General features: G+C 39.1%; 1 protein-coding gene across 1 annotated transcript in view; it reads left to right on the top strand.

The window, feature by feature from the left end:
* The window catches only part of CERS6 (ceramide synthase 6), a 320,859-nt gene that overhangs the window by 167,743 nt on the left and 131,140 nt on the right, over window positions 1–21,976 (top strand). The window contains exon 4 of the mRNA XM_079924293.1: window positions 9,236–9,293. Coding sequence (XP_079780419.1) covers window positions 9,236–9,293 — 58 coding nt within the window. The remainder of the gene's footprint in view (window positions 1–9,235; window positions 9,294–21,976) is intronic.

Raw genomic sequence — 21,976 nt, forward strand, 5'->3', positions numbered from 1 at the left:
AGGTATTTTTATCCCCATTTTCAGATGAGGAAACTAAAGAAATTTTATACTAGAGTTGTAGGCAGGATTTAAGGGTAAGGAGGGTCTCCACCCCGATCCCTGTGAACGGTCTGCTGCTTAGTCTCTCGTCCAGTTATGACATGTGCAGGAGAGCCTGCGGCAGAAAGTTGACACCAAACAGGGCAGTAGAGAGGGGCCAATTCATTTCTTTCTTAAATTCAAAAGTAGGTACCTTTTGCAAACTGAAGTACCATTAGTTTCCATTTGCGTCTTTCCTGTGCAATCACAGCATCTGAACAAATGACTCCTTGTCTTCAGTCTGCTTTCAGAAAAGAAAAATATTACATAGAGACTAGGAAAGCACTTGACGTTCAAGGGGCACGCGACATTAGTTTGGCGCTAGATGGTAATAAATATTTGGCTGCTTTTGCCTCACCCACACGCTTAAGAATTGTGACATTTGCAAGTGCATGTTCCAAAGTCATATTGACTAATTTTATTTTTGGCAACAGGAGAGCAGTCTTGGTTTTATTCCTTCCTTTATCCTTATTCTAGACAAGTGTTAGCTGGAAAATGCTCATTTATCTTTTTCTGATTTCCACAAATCATGGCCTTTCAAACTTGATTATAAATGAATGGACTTTAAGCTCACAATTATATGTTTAGTCTATATTCAGGGGAATTATAGGAGTAAGGAGAAATATTTTATAGGCAGAATGACCTAACAGAAGTGTACTTTGTGGAGACCGGTTTTTCGCAGATGTGTTTTGAGTAGAGTGTAGAGGCCTGGGACTGGTGTTGGAAAGACTCATGGGAAGGGACAAACACCAGCGATGCTGAGTTCCACCTTGCTGGGCACTTGACAAGGGAAGTCAACCTGGAGATAAAAGAATAGACCTCAATAGAGAACTGAAGAGAGAATCAGTAAAATTTGACTGCTGATAGAACTTATAAACAAAGCGTTAAAAAAAAAAAGCCCCAATATCTAAATCATAGCTAAGTCTAAGCAATGGAGCACAGTAGATATAGAAGTCAGCATAAATGCAGACGATACCTGAAACATTTCCAATGGCAATTTTAGCCCTAAAAGCATGAATATAATGACAGGAAAAGAGTAAAATTAGTTATAATGCTTAGAAAAGGATGCTTGGGCTGATGGTACATAAAGAACAAGCCATTCATAGTTTCTAGGTGTGAGAAAAGAAAAAGACAGTCATTTTATATGTTTTTACTGAACATAATTCTTATTCATGTTACCTTTTTTGTATAATGAAGTATTTTTAAATACAGAGACTGATATAACAAAGACCCTCTGAGCTCTATCCAATCCTGTTTTAAAGGATTAAAATATTACAGAAGCAGCTGAGGCTCCCTGTATACCCCTTCTCTGTCTACTCTACCCTCCAGAGGCAATCTCTATCCTGAATTTGGTGTTTATATTTCCTTCTTTATTTCTATCTTATATATATGTGTGTGTATATAAGTATATATATTCATGAAAGATATAGCGTTATTTTGCATATTACCAAACTTACGTAAGTGCTTAACCTGTTCTTTGAATCAGTGATTTAGTGAAGACAGTTCTGCTCAAATTAAGTTCACCTTTGCCCTGGAAATGAAGTGAATAGGTTTGACCTACCTCCAACCTCAGTGATTGCATTGATAAGACTGTTGCTTGTCAAACAGAGAACCAGCTGAGCAGATGAGGAAAACTATTTGGAGTCACAGAGTTAATTATTGATGGAGATAGAAATAATTTCAGGAAATGTTTGCTTTATGGCAAAAACTCAGGTCTGCATAATCAGTCCATGGGATGAGTCACATCTTTTCCCCTAGCTAGAGTTTTTCTTTGGATTCCTAAACTAATGAAAGTTTGAAGGCTATTCTGGGAAATTAGATTGTATACCAGAGTTTCCAAAAAAGGAATCTTTAATCTCACCTTTGTTTCATCCTTTAAGCTATATGGGATGTTTTTCAAACTAAAGTCAATTTACTCTCTCCCGAGTTGATGAACATCTCTACTGTGCTCAAGTAATACAATTAGTGTCCCAGTAACAGCTTGAAAAGGAGAATACTGACTTAAAAATCATTACCTCTTTAAAAAAATGTTCTCAGTTGAAACCTACCAGTTATTTAACTAAGACTTTGGGTCTATCTTAATTTCAAAATCCTGTGTTCTAAATGTAACAAAAACTCATCTTTTGGGGGAGGTATTTTGGCTAAAAGCCTGTGGAACAAGAAAGAAATATGTGTCTGCATCATAAACATGATTCAGTGATGCCTGATGGCTTTGTTAGACTTATTAAATGCAAAATATAATTGAGGGGCCTTATTTTGTTCTACAAACCAAGAGTCCAGCCAACCCACCAACCATCCAAACAAACAAATAGAAGTCTGACACCTGTGGCTTTGTAAAAAAAAATTTAGGTTTTGGCTTAATTTGTGAAATGTGTTGTCTGTGCACTAATGGACATCACACTACCTCCTTAGAGAATTGACTTTAAGGCCATAGGGACACAAGATGTGAACAAAGGAGACCTGGTATGAAAACTGGGGAGACCTCTTTTCTTTCACCAAGTTACCTGGGAATGTAGAGAAGTTACACATTTCTTTGAACCTGATGTTTTCATCGGTAGAACAAGGGTGTGGATGGACTCCCAGGGATCACTGAAGAACAAGGCTGTTCGGTAGAACAAGACTGTTAAGAAAAATTTGTGTTTGAACACGTAAAAAATGGGAGATGGATAACTCTGATTTATAGATACAGAAATATACTGATGTCACAATAAGACACCCATAAGACCAAATCCTTGCCCTCGGTGAGCTATTGTCCTACTAGGATATGCAGCATTCACTCATGACACCAGCTCTAACTAGGACTGTAGCCAAGTCATTTCACCTTGAGTGTGTGCTTTACATTTGTGGAGAAAGGAAGAGAAGACAACAGAGAAAGTCTTACTTGTCCTCCTGCCTTAGTATCGAAAAGGAGCTTGAAAGTGGAGGCTGCAGCTGTCAGCGTAACTCCACTGATTTTGCCTAATGTGATAGGAGTGAGAGCTATAGAGTAATGTTCTTGGCAAAAAAAAAGAAAAAGAACCTTCTATTTTAACTTTTGTGTTAAAATAAAGAGGCGATATTTAGTAGAAAGGAATGTGGTCTCTGGAATCAGATTGCCTGGATTTGAATCCCCAAATTCATTACTTGCTGTTTTTTGTTTTTTTTGCGGTATGCGGGCCTCTCACTGTTGTGGCCTCTCCCATTGCGGAGCACAGGTTCCGGACGCACAGGCTTAGCGGCCATGGCTCACGAGCCCAGCCGCTCCGCGACATGTGGGATCCACCTGGACCGGGGCACGAACCCGTGTCCCCTGCATCGGCCGGTGAGCCATGACCGCTGGGCCTGCGTGTCCAGAGCCTGTGCTCTGCAACGGGAGAGGCCACAACAGTGAGAGGCCCGCATACCTCAAAAACAAACAAACAAACTAGAAAACAACTCCAGAAAGTTTCAAAAAGCAAAATTTGAATTTGCCACGTACTAGCAACTATTTACATAGCATTTACGTTGTATGAGGTATTCTAGAAATGATTTAAAGTATACAGGAGAATGTGTATAGGTTGTATGCAAATACTACACCATTTTATATAAGGGGTTTTAACATCCTTGGATTTTGTTATTTGATATTGATATTTGGAATCAATGCCCCATGGATACTGAGGGACGACTGTATCAATATACAAAGTTTATACTAATTTATTTCAAAATATATTCTCATTTATCAAACTCCATAATTTCACTTTGTTTGTAATAATTTGCAAGATATAGTGGCATGTTTATATTAAGTATTAAATTTTATGAAAAACAGATATAAGCCCTACTTCACTCTTCTTTATGTATTTGATAAGCAATGATTTTTTTTTTCTTACCTTAGATTATGGAACAGCTAAAATGGAAATGTCTCAAAATTAATAAATTCAATCAGAATCAAAGGAACTATATGCTATTTTTTGTGTGTCCTAACAAGGTATTTTAGTTTTTCACTTAATACAGTATTTTTTTTTATTATTTAGGCCATTCCAGAGTTGACTTTCTTTGATTCCAAATTCCTACTGTTTTGGGTCATGTAAAAAATTGTTACCAGCATTTGGCATGTCTTTTCCCTTTCCTATACAAATTTTGCACAGTTTATGGAAATAGTTGATAAAACTATTTGATTAAGGACAATTTTGCTTAAAATAAAGCTAAAAGTAGAGAAGTCAAGGGGAGTACTCATACCGTTAATAAAAATTCAGATGTCAATTTAGGAGCTATTTCTCGTCAGACACTCTGTTTGCTGTCAGAAACACAAAGATAAGTAAGATTCAGTCGCACCCACTTGGAACTCACAAGCAAGTCAGAGGTTTGTGGCTGTAATCAAAGACGAGGTAAGGAGGTAAGAAACACACCGTCAGAGAATTACAATGCTTTCAGTGTTGCAACATTGAGAAAAGGTGGCTTTTTGGTGTAACTAGCATTTGACACAAATCCCAAAGGAGGCATAGTGTTGCAGTACATGGACAGGATGAGTGGATAAGATGGAGAAGGGCGCCCGGATAATAACTGGTGACTTTAGTGGACAAGCTCAGTATTGTTTAAGGGCCCTGGTATTGAAAAGAATCCCCAATGCAGTCCTTCCCTGTTTCCAGTTTTGCAAGCAGCCAGTTTCTATTCATCAGGACAGAGAGCGTTCTCATCACGTGGTGTCCACGAATGGCCCCTCGGTCAGAAACACCATTTCAGCTGAATACACTGTCTTCAGTTTTCAGGTGTATAAAATCAGGAAGAGGCAGCAGAGCCTAATGCTTAAGAGCTGGGATGTTGAAGCCATGCTGCCTGGTTCGTAGTCCCCATGCTCTCCCTCTCCAGCTGTGTGACCTTTGGGCAAGTCATTAAACAGCACTGTGCTTGTTTCCTCGTCTGAAAAAAACTAGGGATGATGTTAATAGGACCTACCTTGGTGTGTGGAATAGTTTCACTAAATGACTTTCTACTTGTAAAGTGCTTAGAACAGCTGCTAGCACAGAGCAAGCACTCCAGAAATGTTGTAAAGAAAATGGCCCATGTGCTGCCTTCCTCTCTCTAGGATGGTGTGCTGAGTTGAGCTCAGGGGGCTGCTCTGGCTGTCTTTCTCTGCTTCCGTCTTCTCTATAGATTAGGACCTGCCACGTGGGTGACACCTGACAGTAAGACACAAGACCTCAACGCTCTGATTCCCTGCTTTTATGGCACATTTTAGTAGTCTTGATTTTCACAAAGAGCCCTTTCAGCCTTGTTGCATAAGGACAATAAACCAGATTCAGTGGGTGGTGGTTTTGACTAGCTTTCCATTCTAATTTTCAGGCCTGATGGATATAAGAGATTTCCATGTCCAAATATATGTAGTGGGACACATCTAGGCAGAGAAATGCACGTGAATTCTGTGGAATTTGAGAGGGGGCTTTCGAGTCAGTGCTGCACTAGGTTTGTGTCCTGGTTTTGCCACTTAGCAGCAGTGTGGACTTGGGCAAGCTAATCCCTAAGGCCTCTCTTCCCAATAGAGGTTCCTAGCAGAGTTGCTTCCTCGTCTGGAATCTTTCTGGGACTCTCTGGTGATTCTGAGTATTCTCCACCCACAGCTTGGGACCCACAGCTCCTGGTTCTGCAACCAGGCTCCAAAATGGGGTGGCTGTCCTCACTCCTGTTTTCTGAGTACTTTTGAGTTTATGCTTTCCTTAACAAAATTCCTCTTCTGCCTGTTTAGTGCTACATTCATAAAGGCACACAGGTAAATTCATGCATTCACATTGCCATCTTTAACCAGGCATCATCTTTAAGTTTTTAAAGAAACATTCTTTAACTATATTTCTCTTAGCATGACAATGGTTTCTTTTTTTTAATTTTATTTTTTTATACAGCAGGTTCTTATTAGTTATCGATTTTATACACATCAGTGTATACATGTCAATCCCAATCTCCCAATTCATCACCCCCCCCAACCCCCCCAAGGCTTTCCCCCCTTGGTGTCCATACGTTTGTTCTCTACATCTGTGTCTCTATTTCTTTTTGTTTGTTTGTTTGTTTGCAGTACGCGGGCCTCTCACTTTTGTGGCCTCTCCCGTTGTGGAGCACAGCCTCCGGACGCGCAGGCTCAGCGGCCATGGCTCACAGGCCCAGCCGCTCCGCGGCATGTGGGATCTTCTCGGACCGGGGCATGAACCCATGTCCCTTGCATCGGCAGGCGGACTCTCAACCACTGCACCACCAGGGAAGCCCTCTCACTCATCTTTTGAACAGTCACTAATTGATGGGGTGGAGGGATTCTCCTGCTGCCTCAAAAAGTATCATTCATGACAGAGAGCTGTCTAGGTTTCTGACTGGCAGATTTTTGCATTTCTGTACAAATGGCAGAAAGTGGAGACAGGAAGATATACTAAGATTTTCCTACTTCCTTTTTTAACACCCATAGCTTGTTTCTTGTTGTCTCTAATTACATTTTTTAAATCTAATTTTATTCTTTTTTTCTGCTGTAAAATTCTCTGATTCTTGCAGTAGGCTGAAGGTAATTTCTTCCTTTTTTGTGGTTGCATCCACCTTTATTTACCTTTCTTTTCATAGATATTTTAGTGGGAAGTTGAGAGAGGCTGTATCAGGGGCTGGTAGCTAGACACCATTTAAAACTGTAACTTACATGAAACTACACAAATAAAAAAAGGACTTTCCGAATGTGGCAAAATGCTTGAAAATTTTGCTTCTGTAGATATTTTGTGGAAATAATGTCTGCCTTATAGATATTCATAACAGGTTGTTATTCAAATGATGGAGGCATTCATGTTCCTGTAATACAACCTATGTCTTATGAAAGCGGGGTTATTTTATGAAAGAAAATGTAGTTACATGAGTGATTGTAGGAATTTCAGTGACTTCCATAAAGTTTTTTGTTATCCATAAAAACTGCCTGATCTGAGTGTCTTAGAGCTGAAACAGCTGTTATAAATCATTTAATCTAGGAGTTGCAAATTCAGTTGTCTTCAGGGACCAGAAAAATGACTTGCAAATGCATGAAGTTGGTTGGTTTAATACCATCAGGAGTGGGAGGGACTCGAGAGAAGTGGAGATTACTTGTTCCACCAAATCCTTAGGCCATCAATATATCAAAACAGTGTAAATATCAAAAACAGTACAATAGGGCTTCCCTGGTGGCGCAGTGGTTGGGAGTCCGCCTGCCAATGGAGGGACACCGGTTCGTGCCCCGGTCAGGGAAGATCCCACATGCCGTGGAGCGGCTGGGCCCATGCGCCATGGCCGCTGAGTCTGCGCGTCCAGAGCCTGTGCTCCGCAATAGGGGAGGCCACAACAGTGAGAGGCCCACGTACTGCAAAAAAAAAAACCCAAAAAACAAAAAATACCCAGTATAATATAAACCCACTCTCCCGTTACAGAGATGGAACTGAGGTCAAGGGATATTAGTAGATTTGCTCGAAGTTAGGAGAATCTATGTATCTCGACCAGAACCAGTTATATAATTTGCAAGGCCCAATGCAAAATAAAATATGGGGCCCCTTGTTCAACAATTATTAAGAATTTCGAGATAGTGACAGCAAAACATTAAACCAAGCATGGGACCCTGTGTAACTGCACAAGTTACACACCCTTGGAGCCATCCCTGGTCTTAACTTCTGATTTAGAATTTGTACATCCCAACAGAAGGAAGCACACAGATACTTTCACCCATAACCACCAAAAATTGATAATGGAGATGGGGTTAAAATTAAGTCCTTGACATATATACACTACCAAACGTAAGGTAGATTAGCTAGTGGGAAGCAGCCGCATAGCACAGGGAGATCAGCTCGGTGCTTTGTGACCGCCTGGAGGGGTGGGATGGGGAGGGTGGGAGGGAGGGAGACACGAGAGGGAAGAGATATGGGAACATATGTATATGTATAACTGATTCATTTTCTCGTAAAGCAGAAACTAACACACCATTGTAAAGCAATTATACCCCAATAAAGATGTAAAAAAATATATATCAATAATAAAAAAAAAGGATAATACCAAAAAAAAAAAATTAAGTCCTTGACTTTGATACTGCAGTATATGAACTGCCCTTCCTTACAAGAGGGCTTTTGTAAGAGGTTTTAGAATCGTTGCTTTTTGTTCCTTCCTGAATTCAGGCTTTATGGATGATTAGTTGATGATTTTCAACCCTGCAGTTCAAAGCCCTTCTCTCAGTGTTAGTTCTGACATGAATTCCAGCATGTTTGAATACGAGACTTTATATAACTTATATACATAGTGTGTGTATATATACGGTTACTACAAAAAAACTCTTACCCTGGTACTCAATTCCCGATTTTAGTTCTTATATTTTCTGAGTGTGAATAGCTATGCCTTTAAAAACTGATTGATTTCACTAAATAGCATTCCTGAGGTCATGCTGTTCATGGTACCTTGGGTTACAAGTTGTAAATGAACACAAAGGAGAACGAGACTAGTCAACTTTAATTTGTCAGGAGGCAAATTGCTTTTTGTGTTTGCAAAGTCTCGTATTTTAAAAGATTTAAACATTCAATTCATTTGTCATTGAAAGGGAACTTAAAATTTTTTCCTCATTAAAAAAGTGAATGTCTAACAGGTAGACATAGAGTTTGGGATGGTATAAGGTTGTTGTTAACAGTTGCACATCAGATGAATGATTTGGATTCCAAATGGGTTCCCTTAGCAATATCCAGAAAGATGCCAATAAAAATTAGTTAAAAGATGAAGGAAAAATATGTTACCTGATTTAAAAATGTTATACCTTTTATTTTTAAAACAAATATGAGCAGAAGTTAAGTCATTTACTTAATATCTGAAATAGGCAAAGAATTCAAAGCTATCTTATATACCTTCATGTTTGTAAAATCTGTTCGTTCATGAGCGATGAACAAGAGGAAATTCACATGTTGGTAGAAGAGAAGATGGGTAAATACAATAACTGAGTGAAAGAAAAATTTTTATGAATATAATTATCAATATTTTAAATATTTGCAGTATGCCATGCACATAAGTGTATGTGTTTAGCCAGAACTGAAATCTCTCATTAAGTTTAATCCCTGGTTGGGGCAGAGGTGTGTGTAGGGGGGGTTCATTTAACGGACTTTTTTCACTCACGTGTTTCAGAATGTGCTGTGAAATATTTAAATTGAATATCATAGAATTTTTTTTAAACTTTCCACAGGTGGAAATTTTCATTTGGCCTTTATGTATTTACCTATGGAGTCCGGTTCCTGAAAAAGGTAGGCTCTGTCAAGTTACTTTATGTAATTCTTATGTAACTGTAAGCCTCTATCTCATTTTTTATGTTGTGGCAGTAGTAGAATTGTAAACAGTCATAACACACTCGCTAAGAATTACTTGTACATTTTTCCTTGATTTATAAAAAGATTGGCCGTTCATTCTTTGTAGTAAACAACTTTCAGGCATCTGCCGAAAATAACTTTTGAAAATAATTTGTTTTTCCAGTGATAGATGTTACTAAGTGTATTGACCACGCTAGTTGGTTATTTGCTACCTATGGGCATTAGAACCTTATAAAATCCATCTCAGGCTTGGAAAGAATTTCGAGTTTCCACATCACACAACTTGAAAAAATCACTTTTGGCATTTTGTGTTATCACTGTAGCCTTTATCAGTAGAAATTAGAGTTTAGTGTCTTGCAAAGCTACCAACAGGGTAACACCAGCTACCAGTGGAAAATTCAATTCCTTTTATAGACTGTGTTCCCTGGCTGCTATGTTGCTTTTCTGCATGAACAAAGGCACCTTTACCTATGAAAGCAATTCTTTGAGGGCGTCATCGTCTTTTTCTTCTTGATTTCAGTTCTTAATGGCACTAGTAACAAGTTAGGCTGCTTAACTTCAAGTCTCACGAAGACGTTCTCACAGTCATGCCATAGTGAGTTGGCAGAAAATGGGAAAATATTTTTTAGAATGTTTTACGGTATTACCCTTTAAAGTGATATCAGTGTTATCTTTATTTAGCAAAAAAATTTCAAACTGGGGCATTGGGCCAAGTGGCACGCCTTACTAGTAAATTCTCATGTCAATGTTGATATGAAAATTGCAAATACGTTTTCATTTTTCAAGTCTGAGTTGTAAGATATTGTCCGCCCGTGGCAAATTCTATTATAAATAATAGTTGTTTCCCAATATCATATTTTCCTAGAGGAAATAATTCTTTTTACTTGTCTTTTCCTTTAGTAACTGCAGTTATTTTTCACTTAATAAGACTACATGGCCCAGAGGTCACTTGAATAGATTTAAAAGAATGGACTTCACTCTGTAAGATTTCTAAGTATGAAGACATTCTCAACTGGGGTAAATAAATGTGGTGGAAAGTGCTTATTTTGGAACCCTACTGTTCTAGTTTTCAGATTTATGTATCTAGGGGAAAAAATAGAAAGAATGGCTGTAGAGCTTTTATGCTTCCAACTTGACTACCTTGGAAGAGGAAATAGCTTTGGATGGAATTCAGCTGACATGGGAGAGCTGGGCTTCATGGGAATGTCGAGTTGCTAACTGAGGTCATGGTTTGGAATTCACGTCGGGTTCTGTTGGTGAAGGGCTTTGATGGTGAGCAAGGAGAGATGGTGAAAGCCAGGAGCACTTCTTTGCCCTTTTGCCTAGATCTGCAGGATGTGGTCTCTTTTAAAAGCTTTCATTCAGCAAGCCTGGCCATCTGTCATCAGAACAGGAAACGCTTTGACACTTAGCTCTGCTTCATTCCGTCCCTACACAGACTGAATGGAATGAGAGTAGTTTTCATCCCCTAGTCCTCCGTGGCTCTGTAGAAGGCAGTAAAAGGGCTTGTCAATAGAATGTTTGCCTGGAAATCGTTGTTCCTTAAACTGTAACAGTTTCCTTTCAGCTGCCTCTAGATATAACAAATGCTTAAAAATGAAAGAAGAAATAGATGTTGTTCTTCTTGTTGGATTAATTTGTATTTGGGGTTTCTTCCTTTGATACTATCTAAGAAGCACTCAGTTTTGGATGAGCTGTACGGTTTAGTGTCTAGTCATACTGTGAGATAGAAAAGTGTACATAGACTCCGTATGAGCTAACTGTGAAGGACTTCATAAGCTATCTTGTCCAGCTCTTTCATTTCACAGCTGAGGAGGCAGACGTCCAGAGAGGGTAGATGGCATTCCACAGGTCATACAGTGAGTTTAGGAAAGGGCTGAATCTCAAGTGAAACGCACACTGCTATCTCTTATTCTAGTACTTTCCCCACTTTCCCAGCCCACCTTAACCTCATGACTTCCTTTAGTTAAGTTAGCAAACTTAACCTAATGTAGTCGTTGTTTCTGTTTTGAACTTTAAATACTTACCTTAACGGATATTTAAAATATATTTCTGTTAACTTGTTGGAATGGACAATATATTTGCCCATCTAACCAAAAGGAAAAGAAATTATTATGAAGGCAGCACCAGAAATAGTCAAAACAAGGTAATTCCAATTTTCACAATACCCTGAATGTTTTAAAATAAAATAGCAGGGTAGTGGACCAATTTTAAAATATCAAAGGCCACAGCTGCTTCTTATTCCCAGCATCCAAAATGTGGATCATGACATGTGCTGTTAGAAAAATACCTAGGCAACTTGCACTGTCCAATTTTCTTCTGCTTTTAGGTCAAATGAATCTGATGCGTCTCATCTTCTAGGGTGTATTAAGTAACCTTAAGTACCCTTTCTACCCTGAAATTCTGTGCTCCCGTTAAAGAGATATTTACCAAATGCAAAGTACCATGCACCCATGATAGAGAATCTTAAAAAATAAAAAACAAATCAATTAATAAAAATTTTTGAAAACCGTAGAATTTTAGATGGAAAAGTTATCATGCCTCTCATCGAAATACCTAATTTTATAGATGAGGCTATGAGGTATCAATCTCTAGTATAAGAATAGCTTGAGTTTTCTCTGCCATATTCAAATACATTCAGGCTGAATACTTAAATTTTATTAAACGCTGTTAACCTTTCCAATTTGAATTGGCTTAATCCTGTGGGGAGAACGCATATATTTTCCTGGGTTTACCAGGTCATCGTAGATTTTCAGTGTATATATATGACCGATTTAAGTGCCCTCAGTTTAAAAATATTCTTTGTATTGAGAAATAAGGCAGTTGAGAGTTTTTAAATACATATAAACTAGGTTTATGTCAGTACACGCTTGTGCTGTCTTAGTCTGAACCCTCTGAGAAACAGACACCAAGAAGAGATTAAATGTGTAAGAAATTGATTAGGGGAAGTGTCTATAAGAGAAAATGGGGAGGAAGTTGGCCGGGAGGCTGGAAGAGCCTTCAGACCACAATGTATGTCTGACTATGTGTGAGGGGGAGAGGGAAAAAAGGAAAGTGTGGGTGAGCCTCTAAGACTGCTTGCTGTGCCTTTCTAAAAAAAATTCAGTCAGGCCACTGGGCAGTCCTGGAGCCACAGTTGATCATCAAAGGAGACCTGTGTCTCCAAGAAATGGGCTTGCTGTAGTATTCCTGTTGTGCTCAGTCATAGGCTGCCAGCAGCCTGTGGACAGCAGGGCCTTCATGCAAATACTGCTGTGGATTGTACTGCACAGCAGCGGGGCCCTGAGTCAGCCACACTCCCACCAGTACAAGATCTAACAGGTGCATTCTCATGGTTGCCATGTGTGCTTAATTTTTAAAATATTCCAGCTTTTCTTCAGAAAGGGTACATCATGGAATAAGACCTTATGCCACATAGAAATGGTTTTCATATGCAAGGTATCTAGAAGCATAGAGAAATATTTATCTGTTGCCCTTTTTTTAAATTTTATTTTATTATTTTTTAATACGGCAGGTTCTTATTAGTTGTCTATTTTATACACATCAGTGTATACATGTCAATCCCAATCTCCCAATTCATCCCACCACCACCACCCCCACCGCTTCCCCCCCTTGGTGTCCATACATTTGTTCTCTACATCTGTGTCTCTATTTCCGCCTTGCCTTTTTATCATTTTATTTACTGTGCGTTGATTTCCCCTCCATTATGTCATAATTCCTGTAGTTGATGTGTGAATGTATCTTTGGAGCAAGACACAGGCTGACTTCACACATGAGTTGTCTCAGGGTCCCGGGCACTTACCTCCCTCTTGTACTGATCCAGTTTGGGTGATAAGTTATATGGTCATCCTATGAATAGTTCTGTAATAAAGGATGAAATAATTGGCCCCATATTTTCAGACACCCTGTAAAGAAAGCATGTTTGTGTGTCATGTATATGAACTCAACAAAATGTTTTCTGTGACAGATAATGTTTTCATGATGACAGATAAGAGGATGAGCCTCATTTATGGTGAGGGGCTACCAGGTGTACATATATGTCGTCTTTGCTTTCTTAGCTCCGAGCCCCCTTTACAGATAGCAGTTAACTCTGATGATGGAAGTAGACCCTAGAAGGCATTGATCTTACAGACATGTCACTGAGCTATTAAGTAAAGTCATTGTTGGGTTAGTAGGAAATATTTAAATAGTTGAAAGACGTAAGCCTGTCTCAATAGTCTGCTCCTGTAATTGCTGACACAAGTGACCCTTAGCCCCAGGAATATGATTAACAGAGACAAGTACTTTCATGAAAGAAGACCCAGAATTACTTCAGGTGCTCTGAAGTCCCAGAGCACAAGGTACTCATACAGAGTAACACATTTTTCTAGGTCTTGAAAGGGACCATATGTCAAGCCTTTAAAAATAGAGTAAGTTATCTCTCATTTACTGTTACCTTTTTTTCTCGTTTGTAGATGGAAGTTTATATTGAGTGGAGTTCTTTGAATACTTTTCTTTGGGTTCCTTTACTTATTTTTTAAAACTATAGTGTCACAGGAAGGTCATTAGATATAGGTGCAATTGGGACTTAGGTAAATATTTTTTTCCATGTAATCTACATGTTAGGCTAATATATTTCCAGCTTTTTGACCATATGGTGCATTTTATATCACAGTTTTGTACACATGCATGTGTATGATTAAAATAAAGGTTACTCAAAATATATCTATACCTAACCTCTGTATCAGTCGGGGTCCACGTTAGGAGACAGAAACTACAGGAGTGATTCTTGGGGCGACTGTAATGTGAAGAATCATTCACCAAGAGGGAGCCACCAAGACTTGAATGTTACTCAGAGCAGTCGATCTGCTGTTTGCTACCTGTCTGCCATGAGATAAGGAGCTTGACTTGAATGTAAATCAACTCACTGCTTCTTTTTTGGAGAGTCTACCTCTGAAGGAAAGTCAGCTGAAATGAACAGCGCTCTTCACGATATAGTTAATTGACATTCTAATGAAACAGTAACAAACGCTTCAAGGACGGGCGCTCATCTGCCCACAGCATTTTGATCAGCGCTGCACTGAGGTATCATGGACGTGGTAATGGCAGGAAGAGGCTACGGCTCTGAGGACGGGGGCTTATAGGAAGAGGCTGGAGCTATTGGAACCTAGATGCTCCAAGGAGGAGCCGTGGAGCTGGACAAGAAAGCGCTGACCAGCTGGTATGTCTCAGAAACCACAATGAGGCTGGTTCTGAGAATGAGGAAAAAGGGCAACCAGCTGCTACCACTGGGATGAACTGTCACTGCTGGGGTGCAGATGCATTGCTGGAGGGCCCAGTTGGGGTGGGGCTGAGGGACTGGTGGTAAGAATGGGAAGCAAAACAGAGAGGAGCACATTCGAGCTTCCTCTTGCAGTCTTCCCCCTCCCTCTAGTGCCTTCCTGGAGTCAGAGCTCAGCGAGGGACTAGCTCCTTGGAGCCAGCTCAAGTGTCTCCACAAGATCTTTTTTTTTAACATCTTTATTGGAGTATAATTGCTTTACAATGGTGTGTTAGTTTCTTCTGTACAACAAAGTGAATCAGCTATACATATACATATATCTCCATATCTCTTCCCTCTCACGTCTCCCTCCCTCCCACCCTCCCTATCCCACCCCTCTAGGTGGTCACAAAGCACCGAGCTGATCTCCCTGTGCTATGCGGCTGCTTCCCACTAGCTATCTATTTTACGTTTGGTAGTGTACATATATCCATGCCACTCTCTCACTTCATCCCAGCTTCCCCTTCCCCCCACCCTGTGTCCTCAAGTCCATTCGCTACCTCGCGTCTTTATTCCTGTCCTGCCCTTAGGTTCTTCAGAACCTTTTTTTTTTTTTTAAATTCCATATATATGTGTTAACATATGGTATTTGTTTTTCTCTTTCTGACTTCACTCTGTATGACAGACTCTAGGTCCATCCACCTCACTACAAATAACTCAATTTCGTTCCTTTTTATGGCTGAGTAATATTCCATTGTATATATGTGCCACATCTTCTTTATCCATTCATCTGTCAGTGGACACTTAGGTTGCTTCTATGTCCTGGCTATTGTAAATAGAGCTGCAATGAACATTGTGGTACCTGACTCTTTTTGAATTATGGTTTTCTCAGGGTATAGGCCCAGTAGTGGGATTGCTGGGTCAAATGGTAGTTCTATTTTTAGTTTTTCAAGGAACCTTCATACTGTTCTCCATAGTGGCTGTATCAATTTACATTCCCACCAACAGTGCAAGAGGGTTCCCTTTTCTCCACACCCTCTCCAGCATTTATTGTTTGTAGATTTTTTGACGATGACCATTCTGACTGGTGTGAGGTGATATCTCACTGCAGTTTTGCTTTGCATTTCTCTAATGATTAGTGATGTTGAGCTTCCTTTCATGTGCTTGTTGGCAATCTGTATATCTTCTTTGGAGAAATGTCTATTTAGGTCTTCTGACCATTTTTGGATTGGATTGTTTGTTTCTTTTGATATTGAGCTGCATGAGCTGCTTGTAAATTTTGGAGATTAATCCTTTGTCAGTTGCTTCATTTGCAAATATTTTCTCCCATTCTGAGGTTGTCTTTTCGTCTTGTTTTATGTCTTCCTTTGCTATGCAAAAGCTTTTAAGTTTCATTAGGTCCCATTTGTTTATTTTTGTTTTTATTTCCATTTCTCTAGGAGGTGGGTCAAAAAGGATCTTGCTGTGATTTATGTCATAGAGTGTTCTGCCTATGTTTTCCTCTGAGAGTTTTATAGTGTCTGGCCTTAAATTTAGGTCTTTAATCCATTTTGAGTTTATTTTTGTGTATGCTGTTAGGGAGTGTTCTAATTTCATTCTTTTACATGTAGCTGTCCAGTTTTCCCAGCACCACATATTGAAGAGACTGTCTTTTCTCCATTGTATATTCTTGCCTCCTTTTTCAAAAATATGGTGACCATATGTGTGTGGGTTTATCTCTGGGCTTTCTATCCTGTTCCATTGGTCTATATTTCTGTTTTTGTGCCAGTACCATACTGTCTTGATTACTGTAGCTTTGTAGTGTAGTCTGAAGTCTGTGAGCCTGATTCCTCCAGCTCCGTTTTTCGTTCTCAAGATTGCTTTGGCTATTCAGGGTCTTTTGTGTTTCCATACAAATTGTGAACTTTTTTGTTCTACCTCTGTGAAAAATGCCATGGGTAGTTTGATAGGGATTGCACTGAATCTGTAGATTGCTTTGGGTAGTATAGTCATTTTCACAATGTTGATTCTTCCAATCCAAAAACATGGTATATCTCTCCATCTGTTTGTATCATCTTTAATTTCTTTCATCAGTGTCTTATATTTTTCTGCATACAGGCCTTTTGTCTCCCTAGGTAGGTATATTGCTAGGTATTTTATTCTTTTTGTTGCAATGGTAAATGGGAGTGTTTCCTTAATTTCTCATCATTAGTGTATAGGAATGCATTAATTTTGTATCCTGCTGCTTTACCAAATTCATTGGTTAGCTCTAGTAGTTTTTTGGTAGCATCATTAGGATTCCCTATGTATAGTATCATGTCATCTGCAAACAGTGACAGCTTTACTTCTTCTTTTCTGATTTGGATTCCTTTTATTTTTCTTCTCTGATTGCTGTGGCTAAAACTTCCAAAACTATGTTGAATAACAGTGGTGAGAGTGGACAACCTTTTCTTATTCCTGATATTAGAGGAAATGGTTTCAGTTTTTCACCATTGAGGCCGATGGTGGCTGTGGGTTTGTCATATATGGCATTTATTATGTTGAGGTAAGTTTCCCCTATGCCTACTTTCTGGAGGGTTTTTATCATAAATGGGTGTTGAATTTTGTCGAAAGCTTTTTCTGCTTCTATTGAGGTGTATCCACAATATCTTAATAAGTAGCCCAAACTTCCCATTATGCTGCATTCTGTGATGTACTCTGACAACTTACTGTAATTTATTGTATTACATTTTAAAACTATGCAAATTGCCACTTATTATGTTGACTTCATAGCTAACTAGGGGTGAAAACACTTTTGATGAATTGACTTGCCTGAGGCAAAAATCGCAGCCAGTCTTGTGGTCTTTAAACTTTCTAGGTTGGTTAAAAAAAAAAAAAGTATTCGCAAACAAGTTTCAAAAATCTAGCAGTTCAAGGAATATTTTAAATTTTTATTAGTAAATTTACCTAACTAAGAAGTACAAGTCATATCATTATGGGAGAACATTAAGTTAGAGGTCAGGATTGAAGTTTCAGTCTCTGTTCTGCCTGTTGTGCTTAATAGGACCTTTGCTCCCTGAAACCTCATTTTTTTCATGTGTGAAATGGGAAGATGATGCTTGCCCTGGCTTCCTCGGCTTGTGTGTAGGGATGCTGTGAAGCTATACTGTACTTGGAAAATGTAAGGCATAACACTAATTAGTACTGATTTAGAGGGGGCTCTGTTGAGAACTATGAATGCCTATGTCTCCTGCAGTGCTTTGACATGAAGCTTTTGAATATTGTGCTGCTGGCGCCACCTAGTCCAGTGAGATCCTTTGTCATGACCATGCTTTGATGCTTGCAAATAAGTAAGTGCGCTTCCTGGAATGGAAATTATCTGGCGTGACCCAAGGAAATTGTCCTTCAAGGCTTCTCCTTACTGTATCTGCCTTTTCCCCTTCTACCTACATCTATCCTCTTGAATATTTTTTGATTCCCTCATACCTTTCCTTTGCCCTTCTGTGTCGACTTGTGGCTGGTATCCTATCTGAAGGGAACATTCTGAGGCCAGGGAGACACTGAGGATAATGTGATTCAGTGAGGACACTGAAGAAGGAGCCAGAAGACCTGGCATTAATCAGTTTTGCAACCTTAGGCAGGTTACTTAGTCTCTCTGGGACTGAATCGCTACATCTCTAAAATCAGTAATGTAGACTACGTAACTATTTTTATTATTTTTCATTTGAGTATTTTTTAATATATATATAATGTAACATTTTAAAAACTCTTATCCCATAATTCAGTGAAGATTTTGAAATAGCTGATCATATGGCAAGCTGGTACCTGTTTAGAAAGCAAAATAGCGATATAGAAGAATCACCTTAAGTATGTTCATATACTGTGACTCAGCAATTCAACTCCTATGAATTATCCTGAGGAACAAATTATATGGAAGCAAAAAATATACATGTATAAAGTTATTATTGCAACTTAAAGAAATGCATATGTATATACATACAGATACATTTGCATGCAAATTATAGCAAATCCAAAATAGAATGTAAAACAATCCTAATGTCTAATATTAGAATTGTTTAAATTGTTATCAAAGTGGCAAAATAGCATGCAACTACTTAAAAATAATAACTATAAAATTACTGTATTATTTATAGTTCTAGTAAAATATTTAGTAGAACTTTACATGAAAATGAGTAACAAACTCATTTGTACATTTTGCTGTGATAATCATATATATATAGCAAATGGAATGTAATAGGTAAAAATGTTAAGATTCCTTTTAGAGAGGAACTGTGGATGGTTAATATTTTTCAAATATCTTTATTAGTTTCTTTTTTATTAAAAAAGTTACCCCTGGGCTTCCCTGGTGGCGCAGTGGTTGAGAGTCCGCCTGCCGATAAAGGGGACACGGGTTTGTGCCCCGGTTCGGGAAGATCCCACATGCTGCGGAGCAGCTAGGCCTGCGAGCCATGGCCGCTGAGCCTGCACATCCGGAGCCTGTGCTCTGCAACAGGAGAGGCCACAACAGTGACAGTCCCGCATACCGCAAAAAAAAAAAAAAAAAAGTTAACCCTAAGATGTAGGAATTAAGGTGGAAATGATTATGCATAATTTATGAAATTGTGGGTTATGAGAGAGTTTGCAGTTGTAACTTTTAAAAAGGAGAACTTTTGTTTAAGTTGAATTCCACTTAAATGGCAAAGACATACAAAAGTTTCATCAAGAAGACTCCATCTGTTCCCATTTGCCTAGTCCTCACAGCCCTAATCCCTGGATTTTCTCTTGGGGGTTCCCTGAGATCTTATTGCCCATAATGCCCCAGAATGGGCCTAGCATAGACTTTCTAAGGAACTTTTTTAGTCTCCAGTGGGATTCTGGTAAGATTTAAGCTCTTTTTCAGATTTACATGGCCTATATTAGATAATCTGGAATTTTTCTCCATATAGTACTTTAAAAAACTTCTCTTGCAGTGAAAGTCCCACCTCCTTTGGAGTGGGGTAATGCCTTGAAAACACTGTTGGCTTAGTGCATAGCCAGGGTGAAATTTTGCATCACTGATAATAATCATAATGATGATAGCTGTACTGTGCTGAGCACTCACTGTGGGCCAGGCATTATGTTGATCACTTAGCATTCATTCCTCATGTGTTATACAGTGTAACTTCTCATCCTTATGCATGAAGAAACCAAGACTAACAAAGGTTCAGTAATGTGTCCGAGGTCACATAGCTAGTCAGTGGCAGGGCTGAGATTTAAATCCAGGTATATTTGGCCATAGAGTCTACTTGTATCCAGGCTTAATTACTCACTGAGTAGATCTTCTGGGTTGACGAGGATTAACCAGTGACCAAGGAAAAGCAAAGGCTCCGTCTTTGAACTGTATTCATATTCAGAGCACAGAGTTAAATTTAGCGATTACATTCAGAAGGTCCAAATTAAGCATCATATTTGCTTCATTTTTCTGCTTTCAGATGAACTCACTTCGGCAAAGCCGAGAATTGGTGTATTCTTAGTATTTTGGGATCTTATTAGAAACTGTCTACTAATTTTCCAACTGGGTATAGTTGTCCCTTTTTATACAAACAAATAATGTAACTATGCCATACAATTTATTCTCTCCTTCTACGATGCTTAGTTTCTGCAATGTGACTAGCAAACTGTTAATACACTATTCATAGTAAGAACTTGGTTGGGACAACTCAGTGTTTTCCGTAGCTTGGGAAATGTGAAATTGTTCATTGCCTAGAATAAATTAAAACTTGTTCAGGTGATAAAACCATTTCATCAGCCCTGAGGTTATAGCTTATAGCTTTTAATTTAATGAGATGGCAATAGTTTGATTTTGGTTGTGTAAACTTTCCGTAAAGAGCATCAAGAAGCCTTTTACCCACGTTTTCGCTTTGTGTTCAGGCTTTGTCTTGAGAGATGGTCATTTCACACCCAAAGCTTTCTTCAGGCGTTGAGGTAGAAAGATTTCAGGACTTGCAGGAGTTCATGAAGCTGATGTGGGAGGAGGTGCTTGTGTGGATTCCCAAGTACAAGTGGCGACTGCTGCCCTACTAAGTGATACTTGCTCTTAGGTAGTTATTTATACAAGGGTTTGTAGACTTGGTGCCTGATCAAACCATGAATCTTATCTTTTCAGCTCCCACAATAAAATATCAACTTTTCAGAAACTCTAGAAATAAAGGGAAAACTAACTTATTGTTCAGAAGCTACTAAAATAACCCTGATTTAAATATGACGTTCATTATTAGACAGTGCCCTAAAGGCATAGACTTAAACTTCTCAAAAAGTTTAGAGCTGAACTTGACTGTGAAACACATTGGTCCTCATTTATATGCTGTAACAGAGCTAGTGCTACAGGCTTCCTTTGGCTGAGGGCAGTGGCTGAGAATTGGATTGCATTGCTATTCCTCTCCTGTTTCCATGGGGAATAGAAATCTAGTCACTCTCAGAAGAGTTCAGGTAGTTTGGTACGAAATATTGATCCATGTATCAAAATCTGTATGTGCACATTCACTCTGCATTAGCTGAAGCCTCAGCTGACACTTAAAGGAAAATTCTTTACTGAATTCAAAAAAGAAATTATTCTTTTTAAGGTTTGTTTTACTAAAATTTGAGAGCTAATGGCTTTCACATACAACGGTCATCATAATAAAACATTTTCCTCATCAACCGTAATGAAACAAACCAGATGTTCTTTGCTTAAAAACAACAGCTTTCTGGGAGAAGTAATGAGATGTTCTACTTCTGCAACTGGTGTTTTGTCTCTTCGGGGAAGACCCAGTCTTGGCTGTGAGAGGTGGGGTGAGGGTACTTAGGACAAGGACATGGAGCAGAGCATCAGGCATTCCGAGCTGACCGGCTCATGCTCTAATTATAGCTGCACGTGCGGCTCTGAGAAACTGGCTCAAGGAGCATCTGGATACTGGCTCAGCTACAGTTTTCTGTAAGGTGGGACAAATGGCTTAGGGTTTTGTTTGTTTTTTGCCGCCTTCTCCTTTATTAATGCACGTGAGACTAGGCCTCCCTGCTAGAGGCCATTGCCGTCGTTGTTTTAGGAATTTTTGAGCAGCAGTCTGGTGATACCAGTCACCTCGGAATGACTTTTCCAAAGCACAGGGAGGATGGCCATTTTGTCCTCAAGGAATTCAGGCTTCTGTAAGGCAGTGAACCGTGGAAGGAATAAAATAATTTTTTCAGGCAGAATGAATCTGTAGTGACAGAGGTAGTTGTATGGGAGTGGGCAGGAGAGAGCCTGCTGGAGTGGTAAAAATCTTCTAGATCTTGGTCTGGGGGGTGGTGACATAGGTGTCTATGTCCTGACTATGTAGACAGGTGATGTTAAGTGTATACACATATAGACATATGTCAAGTTTCTGTACACTTAGGTTTGTGCAGTCTAACTGGATGTCAGTTA

The sequence above is a fragment of the Stenella coeruleoalba genome (assembly GCF_951394435.1).
Source record: "Stenella coeruleoalba genome assembly, chromosome: 6".
In the NCBI taxonomy this organism is placed as follows: domain Eukaryota; kingdom Metazoa; phylum Chordata; class Mammalia; order Artiodactyla; family Delphinidae; genus Stenella; species Stenella coeruleoalba.